Here is a 17790-nt window from a genome sequence, read left to right on the forward strand (position 1 = left end):
TTATCAGAAGAAACCCCCATGAGATTGAAACCATCATCCTTAGCAAACAGCTGATTTGGCCAGGAAAAGCCATGGCCAGCCAGACATTTTTCATCTATTATTTCGCCTGTAATCCGGCAGTTTTTGAGATGGCCACCTATATAAATGTAATATAGGGCCGTCTTGCGTTTTCTAGCATGGGTGCAAAGAGAAGAAGTCTGTACTGTGGCCACCATTGGGTACATGCACATACAAGAGTTGTATTCATGAGACATCTCCTTTCAGGACTGTCACCTACAATGACATTTCACATCAACTCCGCTTGGAACCCAAATATCTGATTTTTGATGAATTGTATAACAGCCATATAAGTGTTAGATTTCTATTTAGTTGTAGACTTTTGTAGGTCTATAAAACTGTGCATATTTCCTTTTTCAAGGGGGGGGGGGAATAAATGTATTGCAACCCCCTTTCCCTTCACAGCTGTCCTCTATACTGATTCAAAGTATTTTGTAGAATGTGAAGACTCTAATGGACTTTAGCATCACACATGGCCCTAGCCTAGCACAGCAAGGAGCAATCTGCCCGTCTCATAGAATTGCACAAGAAAACCCTTGCACCCCTTTGTTGCTGCCATTAGTGGACAAATATATGCATTAGATATAATTAAGGAGACAATGTAATGCGATAGATAGATAGATAGATAGATAGATAGATAGATAGATTAAATTGCAGCAAATAATACTAATCTACTAATGTTGATAATTTTATAAATTATTTTACTCAGTCCAGTCTTATTAACATGACCACCGCCTACTTTTGACGTCAACGTTAAATAACCAGTTGCAGAAGGCACGTGTCATCAGCCATCTGGGTGCAGTCATCATTGTGAAAGGCACAATGGATCAACAGAAGTATGCATCTATCCTTGTGGACCATGTTCGCCGCTACATGCAAAATGTTTTTCCTCAGGATGATGGTATCTACCAGCAGGAGAATGCGACGTGTCATAAAGCTCGCAGTGTACATGTGTGGTTCGAGGAGCACCAGGATGAGTTTACCGTTCTCCCTTGGCCAGCAAATTCCCTGGACTTGAACCCAATTGAGAATCTATGGACCACCTTGATCAGGTTGTTCGCGCCATGGATGCTCAACCCTGTAACCTAGCACAACTGGCCACGGCACTGGAGTCGGCACGGCTCGACATCCCAGTGAACATCATCACAATATCCCCTCTCTTCCTGCATATCTCACAGCGGTCCGCTCTGCCAAAGGTGGTTATTCTGGATTTTGACAGGTGGTCACATTAATGTGACTGGACTGTGTAGTTGAACAAGCGACTCAAAATGTAAGTATCAAATAGAACAGAGGTTACAAACCTGCAAGGTACACTAGTGAAGCACACGCTGTATAGTGATGTAGTAGTACCTCATGGCATGTGACATTTTGACACACCATGACTTCATGTTATGTCATGACGTGGCGCTGACTCAGTAGCTGAGCGGGTTCCATCAGCAGCTAGGCTACAGCTGACACTTATAATTCAAAATAACTCTGTTCATGGGTCTGTTCATAGAGACTGCAAAAGTCAAAGATTTCTCGACAATGAAATCCCCTGCATCAGCTCCCCTGTGACACAAACTGGGGGTACAATGCATGTACATGGGAGTCAGGGACCCAATAAAGGACCTGGACCTGCCACCATTAACCATGCATTAGGTTCTGCCCCCAGCTTTTGGTCCTGTAGTGAGAAATCAGAAGATTCCTTCCATGGACAAAAAATGTATAAATATTTAAAAAGTGACCATAGAAAACAGAAATGTTGTATTTTTTCTTACCTCAATTTTAGAAAAGTAAAAATAATCAAAAAGTTGCATGTTCTACAGAATTATATCAATGGTCAGTAGAGTTCTGGCAAAAAGAAGCACCCAAATTGTTCCAAAAAGTAAAGTTAGAGGATGGTGACACAGAAGGAAATTATTTTTAGAAGGTTTGTATTGCGTAAAAATAGCAAATATATTAAGGAAAGATGTAAGTAAGTGATACATCAATAACAATTCGTACTATTCATTTCATGGATTATCTATGTAAAAAGATAGAAATTTAAAAAAATGCTAGTTTTCTGTCACCTTGTCCTAAAAAAAGTGATCTAATAGTCATATGTACCCCATAATGGTACCAATGAATAACACAGCACATCTTGCAAACAATAGCTCTTTTTTTGCAAAATGATTTTTTTTTTTTTGGAAAGAAGTGTTTTTATTTTTAAAATTTTCAGAACATAAAATTATAAACTATATCAATGAAATATCACCCTAATAATATTGACCCACCAAATACAGGTAATGGGATTCATGCCAGACAGTGACCAACTCAACATATCAAAATTGGTGCTTTTTTATCCTACCCCCCCAAAAAAGTTCATAAAATGTAATCAATAAAATAAGGTAATCTCAAAATGTTTCTACCAAAAAATACAATTTACCTTACAAATAACAAGTGCTCAAACATCTACATTAATGGAAACATGAGAAAGTTATGGATTTTGGAATGTGAAAGTGACAAAAATAGAAAAAAAAATTGCTGAACACTAAAGGCCAAAGACTGTCCCTGTCCTTATGGGGTTGAACTCAGTTCCTTAATATTTTAGCCCTATTTTTTTTCTATTATTAGCCTTATATCCTACACTTATAGCACAGTATATACTGTTGTCCTTATAGGTTTGAACTCAGTTTCTTAATATTTCAGCCCCTTGTTTTTTGCTATTATTAGCCTTACATCCTACACTCCAAGCACAGTATATACTGTAGACATATAAGGTAGCATCCAGATTCAGCCTCTCTGTCTGCATTACAGAAGGTATAAAATGCTGCCTATATTTTAGAATTGATGTTGTCCAGCATAAAAAATGTGCCTGAGAAGGATGTAGGGTAACAAATGGTTAAATAAATCATAGCTGGAGGTAATACACTAATAAGGGTTATAGTATAAGCTATACAGGACCAGTCAATGTAAATATATACATTTAACCAGTGGTGTTGTCAGTTATGTCATCCCAAATGTGTATATAATAATCCTATAATTTACCAAGCATGTGCTGGTGTATAGTGGACTATGGACATTGTATGGTATGTGGACATTCACGTTACAACATTGGTTCATGCCCTGGAATGTCTCATCGGATACAATAGAAGCTCTGCTGAAATCCTTGAAGGATCCAGACTTCCTGGTGCTGCAGACATGAGTGGTCTCTACAGCTGCTTGTGTAGACTCTTGTGACCCTCAGACTTCCTATAAATATCTGTGACATGACTGCTTCATATTGGTTACAGTATTTGGCTGTTTACAGATCATGGTATACAATGTATCAGTACAATTCCGAAGGAAATAGTAAGATTTCCGGCTAAAAAAAACCTAAACCCCTAAGCCAAACTGTTTGTATGTATAGAGTAATAATACATCCTGACACCCAGTCTCCTTTCTCAAGACTGAGGTCAGAACCGATTCCTTTTCAGTTGTCATAGATATATCCCTCAGCTACATAGATGGCCAGATCTCACAGATATTGTACAAACCCAGAGATGACCATTTTTTACTTAAAAAAAACTACATATGACTAATATAAAATAACATTAGAAATACAAACGTGCCAACTCGGTGTGATAGTGTATCTTGTACAATGTGCTGATGTATATGGTATAGTAGAACATCACTAATGCAATGCATAGATACCTTATGATCCGCTATAGCAACAGCGCCCCCATTTGAAATGGTCACCCATATCATTTCACTCCTTTTATGATATGAATAGAAATGATATATGAAATGATAGAGTGAATGAATATGACTCTAGGTGTTGTATAGAGGACAGAAAGATGTAGTGATGTTACTGACTATTTCAGTACTGTGTAGCATGAGGGAATGGAGAAAGTGCTGGCTCCTTTGTTGAGGCTAGTTAATCTTGTCAGTTAAATAGTTCTTAAGTTACTAGTGACCTTAAAACCTTTCCATGGACCATGCTAAGTAAGTTTGTAATCACAGCCCAGCTCCCTGTGGACAGAAGACTGGGGGGGGGACATCACCACTTCAGGCACTTACAAAGGGGGCATTTGCAAAATAGCCCCTCTCCCTGTGCTGAAGAGGTTCACAGGGCAGAGAGGGATTAAACTTGCACTTTATCAACACAGTCTACACCTGCTCTGTACATAGAAGGTTCACTTCACATCCTGTGCCCATCTATACTGTGCTGCAGGCATATAGCAGGCTCAGGAAGATAATTGGAGTTACTCCCATCTAATGGTGTCACTGCACAAACAGAAATCATATATTTCAAATGGTGCAAACTACTACTGCCCTCTATGTTTTACTATGGTGTTTTACATTAACAACTTGCAGTTTATACATGGAAAGTTGATGTGATTTATCATATTTATCAGAACTAGGACTTGCACTACTGAATCAAATAGCTGCATTATTATTATTAGTAGTAGTAGTAGTAGTAGTAGTAGTAGTAGTAGTAGTAGTAGTAGGCATAGTAGGAGTAGTTATATTATTATTATAATAATATTATTAGTGGGAGTAGTTATATTAAAATAATAGTAGTATTAGTAGTTACAGTAATAGTAGTTGCAGCAATGACGATAGTATTAGCAGCAGTAGCTGTTGCTATTAATAATACTGGGGTAGCAATACTGATAGTACAAATAGTAACATTTACTGTTATCCTATTATTATTGTTGTTATTATTATTATTATTATTATCATCAAGAATAATAATTACAGTGTTACACATATTGACTTCAGTAGTAGAAGTAGATTTATTATTATTATTAGTCTAATACTAGTTGGCTTAGTGTTAGTTTTATTAGGAATAGTATTGATATTGTTAATAATACAAGTAATAATCCATTCTAATATTTCTGTGCACACCTATCATTTATCCTATGACATATGTCATACAGTCCAGCTGCACACATTCTAGCATTCTAATATTAAACATGCTATAAGTCTTGTTTGTGACCATGTCCCCATTGAGATAATCTATTTTGCAGGGGTGCTGAGTGGCTTTTCAGCTAACTGGCTGCTTGGACTTCACAAATCGCTGACAAAGAACCTTTAACGTTTCATCAACGTTGTTAGGACAACAAGGAAGTATGTCCCAGATAATAACTCCCACTTCAAAGATCTGCCAGCTCAATAGAAGCCGGACCATCCTTTTTATTCAGCCACATGAACTAGCACTAAAGGGAGTGAACTGTTTGGATTTTTTTCGTCGTGTTTATTTTTCTCCCATTCATAGAGGTACTTGGATAAAATAAACAACAAGACAATTACTTGCACATAGCCTTTATCCCATTTTCTGCCAGGGACCGGTGAAGCAGCCACAGTAGTGAGAGGGTTAAAAGAAGCCTGCTCCAATGGTCACTATATACACCTGGTGGAGGAATGTACATAGTGTATATAGACACTGGACACTCCCTGACAATTGGAACGTTCGGATATGTTTGTTTATATTATATGTATCCGGGAATACTTGGAATTATTCTATTCCTTTTCTATAGGCAGTCAGTTAATATCTATTTATCTATACGCTTTATTCAGATATGGGTAGGATACATATATTGCATGCATGCATGAGGTACCCATAGACTATACATATATATATGGATGGAAGGTCCGTAGTATAAAGTGGAAATCTGCTGTATTAAGCAAAAAAAGAAAGCAAAGGTCAGCCCAAATGTATCTTAATAGACTGTGTCTCAAATGGAGTGTGCCTCCTTTGAAGGCAGCTTGCTATTGCTGTGCTCATTACCATAGAGACCCTAACGTGGCATGCTGATGCACCATAAAACTCACACTTTCAACCCCAAAACCAGACTCTTTGAACAACCCGAACTTGATTAGTCCTTTCTTCCATTCTTCTCCTTAAAAACCATTTCCTTGCCTTTTGAAACTTGGCCATCAAATCAAAATGAATTCTCTGATCACTGAAGAAAAGCAGAAACAAAAGTTTCCTGACGCCTCAATTCAGGAGGCCCCTTTTCTTCCCTGGCATTATTATCCATTTTTATTATGATCTGGAACAAGTGCCCCTTCGCGTGTTTTTTGTTTACTGGAAATTAAATGATTTAGTTGGAGTCAAACAAAAATATCTACGTGTACACACAAGAGAAAGACTTCTTTAGACGTAAATATTATGTCCTCCATGAAAGGGGTGCACAGGCTCCAGACTTAGCCTTTCAAGAATTAAGTATGACTTGCCTATTGCCATAGAAATCCTAACTTACCATGAAGATTCACCGTTGAGAAGAATACTTCTTTGTAGAGAGAGGCTTTGATGTCTAAAGCATAATATTCAAGCTTTCAGCTGTGACTGTCTAGATTACCTTGAGAGCAACAGGGCAGACATCTGTAACAAGGAAATGAAAAATTAAAGGTGATTAGTCTATAGAAGCCAACAGTTTGAGAAATTCACACCCAAAGACAAGAATGGGAAGCAGATCTTATCTCTCATATGCAAAGTGCTCTGCAGATGCTCTGCATATATTTTCTAGCTATGGAGAACTCCCAGCCACCATCTTGTGAAGAGAAATGGTCAAGTCTGGATGACCTGAGTGAGCTACTTAGTACTTAGCTTCCATCCATCCTAATGGCACTTACTGATCCATCACTCATTATCACTGCTTTATTACAATGTAACACTTCTTTGCATCTGGTAATAGGTTACAGAGTACAGATACATTGTATCCCAAACTTCATTAAGCAGTAGAGGACATGTCACTGCAACCCTTTAGGAATAGGAATGGGTATATCAGGGGTTGTGGTTCCCTCCAATACCAATTCCCTATTTTTTCTTACATCTTAAAGAGAATTGAAAACCAGATAAACTCTGAAGTTCATGGTACAAAAACAGTTTATTTTACAGAACATGATATAAGCTCTTGTAAGTCATAATTAAAAGACACTTCACAAACATGTTTCATTGTCCTGTCTGTACAATAACATTATTTTAAGAACACTGTGAACACCCACGGTTCTTAAGAAAACAAAGTGGCAAATTTTAATAAAATAATTACACCTTCCCATAGTGTAGTCCACATGGCCAAACTTGGTCCCTTTACATGAATGAAAATATATACATACCAGCATACACTATAGAATCCTTTTATACATTTATATACATCTGGCTGACCATGACAACTATTAAAATATTTTATTGAGATTTTATACAAACCAGTAAAAAATAAAATAACATAAAATAACAAACACTTTAGAAAAGCGACACATAATGAGGGCATGGCTGGAAATACTGGTGTACAAATCCTTGACAAAACACTTTGGTTCATTGGTGAAGGACTTTCCTGAAAGGTGGACAGGAGGTGAAGGTAAACATTTTTGGGTGTGCTTTTCAGGTTTAATACAGAGAGGGATCTTAGGGGTCCTGGTCCAATGATGACCTCACATTCACTCACATAGCACACACAATGGGTTTATTTGTCATCATATCTCATGAACCTTTAGTCTCATGGGTTGTCCTCAAGAAGCAAGGCCCTTTTCTTCAGCAGTCTCTTTTCTTCGGCAGTCTCTATAAAATACAGCACTTAGTCTCAGTAAACCATAGAAGAGTTGCACTGGGCTGTGAGTAGTCAGTAGTTGGGCCTAGCTTCACAGTTGTTGTAGGAGGCTTTCCTGTGCTCAGGTGAAGGAGTGTGACTGGGGGGAGTGGGGATGCCACTGGCTCCTGAGCTCTGGCATACATACCACTCACTCAGGTTGGCTTGTGAAGAAGAAATTGGCTCAGAATGAGAGGATGCAGCTGCAGGGTCCTGTCCAGAATCAGAGGAGGGGGACACTAGAGAAGGTATGGAGGACTCATAGCCTGAGCTTGGAGGTGGAGATTTACAGTGCACTTTCATGTGTTTTCTCAGTGAGCTGGGGTGTGTGTACGACTTATCACAACCTCTTACTTTACAGTTGTAAGGTTTGTCGCTGGTGTGGACATGTGAGTGCTTCTTTCTGTCGCTGCTATTGGCAAAACGTCTGTCGCAGCCTTCAAATTCACACTTAAAGGGTTTTTCTCCTAGAAGTTAAAATCAGAACAAGACCAAATGATTACAAGATCCTTAAAGGAAATAATAACTTTAATGTTATGTTGTTGTTATTATTATTATTATTATTATTATTATTATTATTATTATTATTATATTATTATTATTAACAACAACAATAATAGTAATAATTAAATATATAAATGTATGTTTATTAAAAAAAATCACATAATATTAATATATAATAAAATGGTTTTATATATACCATATATATATATATATATATATATATATATACACACACACATTATTTAGCCCTATAAAATACAATAATGGTCATATTGATATTATAATAATAATAATTTATTATTATTATTATTATTATTATTATTATTATTATTATTATTATTATTATGTTCTATTACTAATAGGTCTCCAGTTAATAAAAATAAATAAATACAAGCAGGTCTTAATGAGCCTCAGACACCTATATATTATTCTATAGAACTGAAAATTAAAAATTGCTACATGACATTATGTTTCCAAATTATTATTATTATTATTTTTTTTAAAATAACAATATTAAAAATAATAATACACAGTGGAAACTATAATAAGATAGACTGAGGTTAAATAAAAAAAGCTCTAGTGATCCAACAGGTATTCCCATTTTCATGAAGGGTGCTAGATACATTATTAATTATGTTAACCTTTTATACATACAGTAATATGAAATATATATTTATTTGTTTTCTTGTACTGCATTTAACTGATGAATTCCAATTTGGAAAAAAAAATATCCCATATCCTATCATTGCATGATATATAAAGGCAGAGATTGCAGTCATTTCCGACTGGGGCCTAGAATTTCTATTTCTCCTATAAATAAAAGCCTCTAATACCAGGCAGGTTACTATTTGGAATTTCCTTTTAGAACCTGCACAATTTCCCACACACTCTATAGTTTCTCCCCATCACTTACCACAAAGCTTAAAGCCACTGTCTAAACAGCTAAATACTAAACTGCTCTCCATCTGTTGTCCTTAAATACCAGTCAAGCACATTATAAAATTATATCCGAGCACTAACTTAGGAATCTCATGGGAAATCGTCCATATTAAGTGTGGGATTGTGCAGTGTGGTTTAATATCTCTCGGTAACAGTAAATACAGCCATTCATTACTGTCTGGGCTGAAAGGCTCAATACAAGAAAATACAGAGGAATAAGAATAATTCCTAATTGATATTAATCTTTAGGTGATAAACGGAGCATCTAACCTGATGTGTGATAAATAAATAAATATATGCTAGATAGATAGACAAATAGATAGATGCATACCTACATAGATAGATTAGAGATAGAGAAATAGGATTTAGATAAATATTTAGATATATTGCTGATACTATTTTGCTCCGTTCTCTCCCATGGTTATGTATGGAGGGGGCATTGTCTCCCATGAATGTTTTATTATAAACTCCCTTTGCAAATTTATGCTAAACTTCCTAATTATCCTAGAAGGAGCTTCACTTTTCTATCTATTCTAATTCTCCAGAGATATAAAATGTATTTTCTCTCTTTCTAGGCTTTGGGTTTTAATGCAGATTTCAGAATCTGAGGATTTTCTGCATGCCATATTTGTAGACCAGGCAATTCCGAAGAAAAAGGGGAAAGTTTGTTTACTTAGAAGGCAGTCTGTCATCAAAGGCAATATGTTCTTCAAGATGCACAGTAGCACCTGTTCACAACTACCAGTAAAACTGAGAATTTGTCATTTTTTTTATAAATGGAATGGAAAGCAAAGCAACCAGACAGTGCTGGAAAACAAAGTGAGAAATGCTGGAGGCGGTGCAGACAGACACTTGTGTACTTCTTATATTAGTATTGGAATAAGAGGAATCATTACAATACCCTAAAAATTTTGATAATTTCTATCCCTCTGTATGTCTTGTTATATATATATAACAATGCATACAAAGTATATAATGCTATATATGGAGTATATGATGTTATATGTAGTTTACATACCTAGGCATAATCACATTTAAATTATATATATATATTATCTGCAGCCTCTGTATACAAAATAATCTGCAGCATCTGTATTATCTATCAATTTATCTGGCATCTGTTTATCTTTTTATCCATCTGTATGTCCATGTATCATCCCTTCATCTATCAATCAGTCTGTGTATCTATCTATCTATCTATCTATCTTTCTATCCATCTATCCATGCATCCACCTATCTTTGTGTGTCATTTAAAGATACATAACAGATTTCTTTTTGGTAAAAGAAGATGTCATCTGAAATTACAAGTGAATATATTCAGCCCACAGTAATCCACACTTAATAGTTTCTCTTTCCTGACCATAAAATCCCATTTGTGTAGCCCGTCTGAATTGCTGGGTATTTTTCATAAATATTAATTAGGTAGAATGAAAGTTTACAACCACGTGTAGAAATCTATTTCCCCTTTTATTTTAGTAGCCTGATTCATTTCTAATCCCCAGAGCTTTAAATCAATCAAATCACAAGATGGAAGTGGCCATAAAATATCTCTGGGGATTGTAATCAATTTCTTTCTATGGCTATTAAATGTGTGATGGTCAATAGTAATATCTATGTAGTAAGTGTAAAACAACATCATTATCATAATAATAATAGTAGAGCATTCAAGGGCTGGAAATGCACTGACCTGTATGAGTTCTCTTGTGGATTTTAAGGTTCTCCGACCTGGCAAAGACTTTCCCGCAGCCAGGGAAGGGGCAGGGGAAGGGTTTTTCACCTGTGTGGACTCGGATGTGGTTGACCAGTTTGTATTTGGCTTTAAAGGGTTTCCCTTCTCTGGAGCACTCTTCCCAGAAACATATATGATTGGACTGCTCGGGTCCCCCAACGTGCTCCACTGTGACATGTGTGACCAGCTCATGCATGGTGCTGAAAGTTTTGGAGCAAAGTTTTTTTGGAAGCTGGTCCTCCTCTATCCACTTGCAGATGAGCTCCTGCTTGATGGTTTGCCTCATGTACCTGAAGAAGGCTCCAGGACCGTGGTGGGGAGCTAGGTTCATGTTCAGATTCATGCCAGTGCTGTAGCCACCGTGTAGAGCTGCAGAGGAGAAGGGATCCGTCCTAGACACTGGTTGAGTGAAATGATCAGACCTGGCGTACATGTCTCCAGGTAGCCCCAATCTTATCTGTCCGTTTAGAGGCTGGTGGCCACCTGGGGTTACATGGGAATGCTGCTCATGATGGGGTCCAGAGAAGTAGGGATGGCTTCCAGGATCCGTGTGGTGGCCATGCTGCCCAGGGTAGCTACCTGTTGTTGAGACAAACATTCCATGGTGAGAAGATGCTGAGGAGTGCTGATCACTCAGCCCTGGCATCACTTGTACTGTCAGATCTCTCCCTATTAAGAAGTCCCTACCTGCAGGGATAGCCTGAGCTGAATGGGGGATTGTAGGGAAGGACACAGTGGCTGAGGGAGCCGGGACAAATGCTCCTGTGTGACTGGAGGCAGCCTCAGCATGGCCTGCTGCCATGTGATGGTGGTGGTGCTGAGGGGTATGGGCAGGGCTGACTTTCAGGGCCGCTGGATGGTGCCCCATGTGTTCTGGCCGGAATGCCGCAGCAGGACTTGGCCCCAGGCGAGAATCAGCCGCAGCAGCAAACTCCCCAGGGTGCAAGTGAGCCATGTACCCGGGGAAGCCTGTCATAGTCTGAGGGGGGTGGTGATGATGATGATGATGGTGATGATGATGATGGTGAGCCCCTGCCAAGTCTACTATTCTCAGCGCCGGGTTCCGTTTGGAAAAAGCTGGGTCCATCACTGTGTTCCCCAAAGCATCCACACTCATTGCAGCTATAGCCACAGTCACCTGGCTGTGGGGGGAAAGAAGAAAAGAAAAACTTTTTTTTGTGTGTGTTCCAAAAGTTTTTCCAAGTTTTTTTTTGTTTCTCTCTTTTATGTCTAAAGTGGAATCCCCTATGCCTGAGAAGCAGCAGCAGGAAGCATGGAGACGCTGAATAGAGCTTCATACACACTGCTACTGCCCAGAGAGCTCCACAATAACCGCCGCGCTCTGATTGGCTGGCCTCGGATGATTGACGTCACCGCTGACAGGTCCCGCTGAAAGGCGAGCACTGCGCCTGCGCACAGCCAGGTTCTGGCTCTGCTCCCCCCGCATACACAGCGCTGTGCTGCCCGGTGCTTTCTGACACCTCTTGGTTTTTGTTTTTTTTGTTGTTTTTTTGTTTTTTTGCATTATTCAAACTTGGAAGATAAAAACGTGCAGGAAAAAAAATCGTGCAAACTTTTTATCGTGTTTTATGTTGCATCTAAAATCATGAAGAGCGATTAGAAATCCAGTCATTGGATAGACAGATGAAGCATGGCAGAATAGGAAATATAACGTGAGAAGCTATCTGTGATGTTATTACAATCAGGAGATTATTCCATATTATTATATTATTTATTATATTCACACATCACATACACATGGGGCATTGTGCACATTATCTACAGCAAGCTGCAGACATATATGCGATATTTGGCTATGCACATATACACAGACAAGAAATGTGCACTAAAAATTGGTTTGTCATCTAGCGCAATGTACTCTCATTTCATCATTTTATTTACTTATTTATGTATTTGCTTCTTCCTACTGGAGGGTTAAAGACTCAGGAATTATTATCATCCACACAGGAAATAGTTAAATGTTAAATGCAACTCTACTGCAAGTTCACGCAGATATATATATATATATATATATATATATATATATATATATATATGCACTGCATACTCATACTCAAAATGTAAGCAGGCACACAAGGGTACTTAGGATACATTACCTGAAAGCTGAAATATTTACAGATCACACCTTTCAGTTACACAATAAACTCTTCTCACACTCCTCAGTTCTCCTCATCATTTATTTGCAAGTGTTAAAGTTACTTTGGCCTGTTGAGAAACTGTACACTGCAATGATGTGCCACAATTCACAATACACATAGCAAGTGGACGCAATCTGACTATATATATATATATATATATATGTGTGTGTGTGTGTGTGTGTGTGTGTGTGTGTGTGTGTGTGTGTGTGTGTGTGTTAGTGTGTGTGTGTGTGTGTGTGTGTGTGTGTGTGTGTGTGTGTGTGTGTACACATATATACTGCTCGAGTTCTACAGTCCGGCCGCCTAGTGTAATAGAGGGGATTTTGTGGAAACCTCCTGAAATATTAATTCCAAATACATTTATGGTCTTAAAATATCATCTACTAGACAATCACTTAAATTGACATTCTGAATGTTCTAACTGATAAGATAGTCATGAACATTTCAGTAATGTCTCGTAAAGCGAAATATTGTCTCTTTACTGCCATTTACTGACTTTTTTCTTATTGTCACGGTCCTGAATATATGAACATATGGTGGGACTCTCTAGAAATGTGTTATTTTTGTCAGAAATCCGTCTGCATTCTCATATATGAACGTTACTCCATGTTGTAAAAATGTTGCACTGTTCATTATATTTCAGGCAAAATATGCAGCACAGCGTTGATAAATGTAACCTCTGACCCATCTCTTTTATTAAATATTTTAATTCAAAGTTTTAAGGTACATTGTTGGGTGTATTGTTGTTGGTTGCTGTGTATTGTTAGCTGGATAAATAACCACTTTACTAGATAGATAGATAGATAGATAGATAGATAGATAGATAGATAGATAGATAGATAGATAGATAGATAGATAGATAAAGTATATACAAACAATTAGGTATGTGGTATATACAAATACATCTTTAGATAGATAATGGTATACACAGATGGGATTGTACATATTTATAGACATGTAAATAGCTCTATTGGAAGATACATTGCATACAGATAAATATACAGACCGGTAGATATGAGAGATACAGATACATACCGTATGCCAATGCATACAGATTGACAGACTGACATCCAGTAGATAGATAGATAGATAGATAGATAGATAGATAGATAGACAGGTAGACAGATAGACCATGAGTTACACCTTATGGAATAATAAAACACCTCCCAATTTTATTTAATAGATATAAATGATTTCTTTATTGTGAAGACTGTGTTGTATGGGCGATGTGCCAGGTAAGTCCCAGAGACCTCAGTACTTTACAGATAGTAGATGGCACTAGCTCTCCTCTTTATAGTCTTTGGAGACAAGATCCATGGAGTAAATACAAGCATGTCTTTATTGGTGTGATCACTTTTTTATTTCATGGCAATTAGTAACTTAGAACCAAGGGAATAAAATGTTTAGTCAACTTTGAAAAGCCAACTTGTAGGTTGCTTATGCAGACAGGAATCTTACCTAATGCAAGTGCGGCCTCCAGGCGCGACCCGACTTCATGTATGTGTCTGTCTGCAGGCTCCTGTTCACACTTGTATCCTCACAGCCTCAGGAGGGGCACAGGGCATCTGGGGGGTCTGGGGATTCATTTAGTGAGCGCATCTGATTTACACCAACACCAAAAGTAATGTAAACAACATCGTCATTTATGCCATGCAAATAAATGGGGACATATGATCCAGCGTCAACATATGCGACATGTCTGGGCTGTGATGATCTCAAACATGTGGTTGTGTGCATACATATAAATATATACACACACTCACAGACATAAACTAATAAATATATGCACACACCTAAATACATAGCAAACAGTTGGGTGTACATAATATAGTAAACATATCATATCTGCAGCATAGTACATATACTGTATCTGCAACTGGTTGGAAAAGTTCCCATTGTAAATACTCTTTATATTCTAATGAAGCCTAAAGCACTAAATTCTAAAGATATATTAACAGTAATATAAGTATGGAAATTATACTCTACTGGAAAATCCCAGCCTAGTTGATAATTCAATGAATCCCTCTCTGGTGTGAGTAGTAAAATGGTTGTATATAGAGTGAGTGGGCGCTAAGTGTCCCCTGCATTGGGTATTTGACATAGCAGCCACCAGATTAAAGTATCTCTGTCACAGGAGGCGTCAGTCAGCTCTAACTACTCAGTCCTCATTGTGGAGACCTGGTAGCCACCACATTGTCAGAGCATGGTATCCCTAGTAAGGATGGGACATATCATGTAAACCCCATCAGCAAGATCAAAGTCCTCTTTTTTAATAAGATCCAATACATGTCAAAGCTCATTCCAATCAAATCGTCCGTAAATGAATTCCAGATGAATATGTCATAGAGTAATGTGACAATGCAGTCAGCCCGGGTCAGGGGTGCATGTTACAATGAGAGAGCCGTCAAATATTAATTCTAGCACCTCCAAATGAATGGCCAGTGAGCAGGATTAAGCAGATGCTCTGTCACTGATTTGTGTTCAGCCAATAGACTTGGAAACAAAGCTTAAAAATATATGATCCCCCCTGAGCCTTAACAAGGATATATTTTATACTTACTGGAGTTCTTCATGATGGTATACAGCTTCCCTAACGTGGTCACTATGCCGAGCCCCATGTTAGGACATTGTGGGGATTAGGATAAGAGGCTGCTCCCTACCCTACAATGTAAATGTAAAGATAGATACATTGGTAATCATAAGTAATACACAATATTCATTCCCTTTCTACTTTGCCAAGTCTAGATGGTATGACACACATGTAAAGCATGACCAGGCTCTGCATGTACAGTTCCCTGAAGATTTCTGTGCATGATGGTGAATGCACCGGTCATGTTTCCACTTATTGATGGCATACAGCTAGGGATTCCTGCCTGCATTCCTATGGATTTTGTGCTCTTCTAGTAAAAAGCTTCAGCTGTAAAACTGATCAGAAGACTCCAAGTATAGCTCCTATAGAAAGTCTATAATGTGTGTGCTCTGCACATTTATATCAGACTGTACAACACAAGAGTAAATCCTGACTGCTGTATCCTGTAATATTTCAGGTGCCCTACCTCTGCCTTACACTATATTCAGATTACAAAATATATATGGAATGTGTGTAGGATGTGAAATCTTACATGAAATTATTTTTATACATAGTTAAAATATATTGGCAATGCTGTAATATCTGTCACACACACACACACACACACACACACACACACACACACACACACACACACACACACACACACATATATATATATATATATATATATATATATATATATATATATATATATATATATATATCATATCTATCTATCTATCTAAATACACACCTACCAAAATAGTCAGCAAGTCTGTCAGTACTATAAAGAGCCTATCTCATAGCTACCTATCTATCTATTTATCTATCACTCTATAAGATATATATATATATATATATATATATATATATATATATATATATACCACAAACTACACTACCACAGACATCCAATAATATATAGTCGCAGCTCCTGGTCCTAACATTTGTGGACGTGTCTCATATATCAGCACCTGGGTAAACTTGTTGCAATGTTTGGTAAAACAATACAGATCCATATGTAAATTGCCACTCTTCAGAAGACATCCCTGTATTATGCAGGACTATACACTAATGTAGAACAACTATGATGTAATTTAACAGGTTATGTGCCATTCGAGAAAAAAAAAACAAACAAAAAAAAAAACAAACCAAAAACACTTTGTCTATTATTAAGGGGATTTCAGATACAAAGTGTTTATGTATTATTAGGGCTCTCCATGTGCGCATGTGGTTGGTCTTAGGTCAGAGGTCAAACTCTATGGTATGTCAAATGCCAGCGACTTCAATGGATATGTCCTTAAATACTGATTTAATTACATTCCCAGAGATAACAACATTATTATTATTATTATTATTATTATTATTATTATTAACCAACACATTCAGTCCAATTCACATACATTGCAGTCATTATTTACGTCCATATTCAGACCCTGATCAGTTACTTTTATTGTAATGTATTCTGTATATCAGTGTAATTCCACTACACAGAGCAGAGAAAAATCAGATTACCCATCATAGGAAATAAAATGATCGTGGACCCGAATAAATCTTATAAGCATATTTATCACTCTCTGTTAAGATGGTCACACACCTATCTATCTATCTATCTATCTATCTATCTATCTATCTATCTATCTATCTATCTATCTATCTATCTATCCATCCATCGATCTATCCAACCATCTGTCTATTTATCTTTCCATCTATCTACATTTCTATGTCATCTCTCAATCTAATCTAATCTAATCTAATCTATCTATCTATCTATCTATCTATCTATCTATCTATCTATCTATCTATCTATCTATCTATCATCCCTATAAATATAGCGACACACACACACGTACACACACACACACATATATATATATATATATATATATATATATATATATATATATATATATATACACATAGATGACATACATAGGTGGATATGTGAGGGAATTTCTGTCCATAGATGTCAGACTTTAGGGACTGAGCTCACCAGTGTATAATATGTATTAATTTGAGCAGACAGTGGAGCTGGGATTGGAATATGGAAGCCAAGAAATTAATTTCCCCTTTTTTTCTCTCCTAATTTTCTATCCCGAGGCAATGCTAAAGCCAGTCTAGGGGATCTTTAGAAAGCAGCAGCGGAAGGTCCCTGAGTCTATTGGCATGGTAATTCCTGTCTATTGTTACACTAAAATATTCTTAATGCTCACTCCTTAAAGGGTCAACACAATAAGTTTGCTCACTCCAACAATCCTTGTGAGTAGGTTTATCCCGTTTGTGAACAGATCTGTC

At 37.3% G+C, this 17790-nt stretch overlaps 1 protein-coding gene across 1 annotated transcript; it reads right to left on the minus strand.

Annotated features, from left to right (window-relative positions):
• Positions 1–7406: 7406 nt before the first annotated feature.
• LOC142196757 (zinc finger protein ZIC 4-like) lies at positions 7407–11881 on the minus strand. The gene is made up of 2 exons (XM_075266730.1): positions 10723–11881; positions 7407–8059 (listed from the first exon to the last, which is right to left on the minus strand). Exons 1-2 carry the CDS (start codon positions 11879–11881, stop codon positions 7626–7628), a joined length of 1593 nt encoding a protein of 530 aa, XP_075122831.1. The 3' UTR covers positions 7407–7625.
• Between the last annotated feature and the right edge of the window lie 5909 nt (positions 11882–17790).

Source organism: Leptodactylus fuscus, chromosome 3, assembly GCF_031893055.1.
Source record: "Leptodactylus fuscus isolate aLepFus1 chromosome 3, aLepFus1.hap2, whole genome shotgun sequence".
Taxonomy (NCBI): domain Eukaryota; kingdom Metazoa; phylum Chordata; class Amphibia; order Anura; family Leptodactylidae; genus Leptodactylus; species Leptodactylus fuscus.

Excerpts from the sequence above, each read along its gene's own strand:
- LOC142196757 (XM_075266730.1), bottom strand. The coding sequence starts at position 11,881 with ATGAGTGTGGATGCTTTGGGGAACACAGTGATGGACCCAGCTTTTTCC. Across the intron at positions 8,060-10,722 it reads CCACAAGAGAACTCATACAG|GAGAAAAACCCTTTAAGTGT; the intron begins GTCAGTGCATTT and ends TTTAACTTCTAG.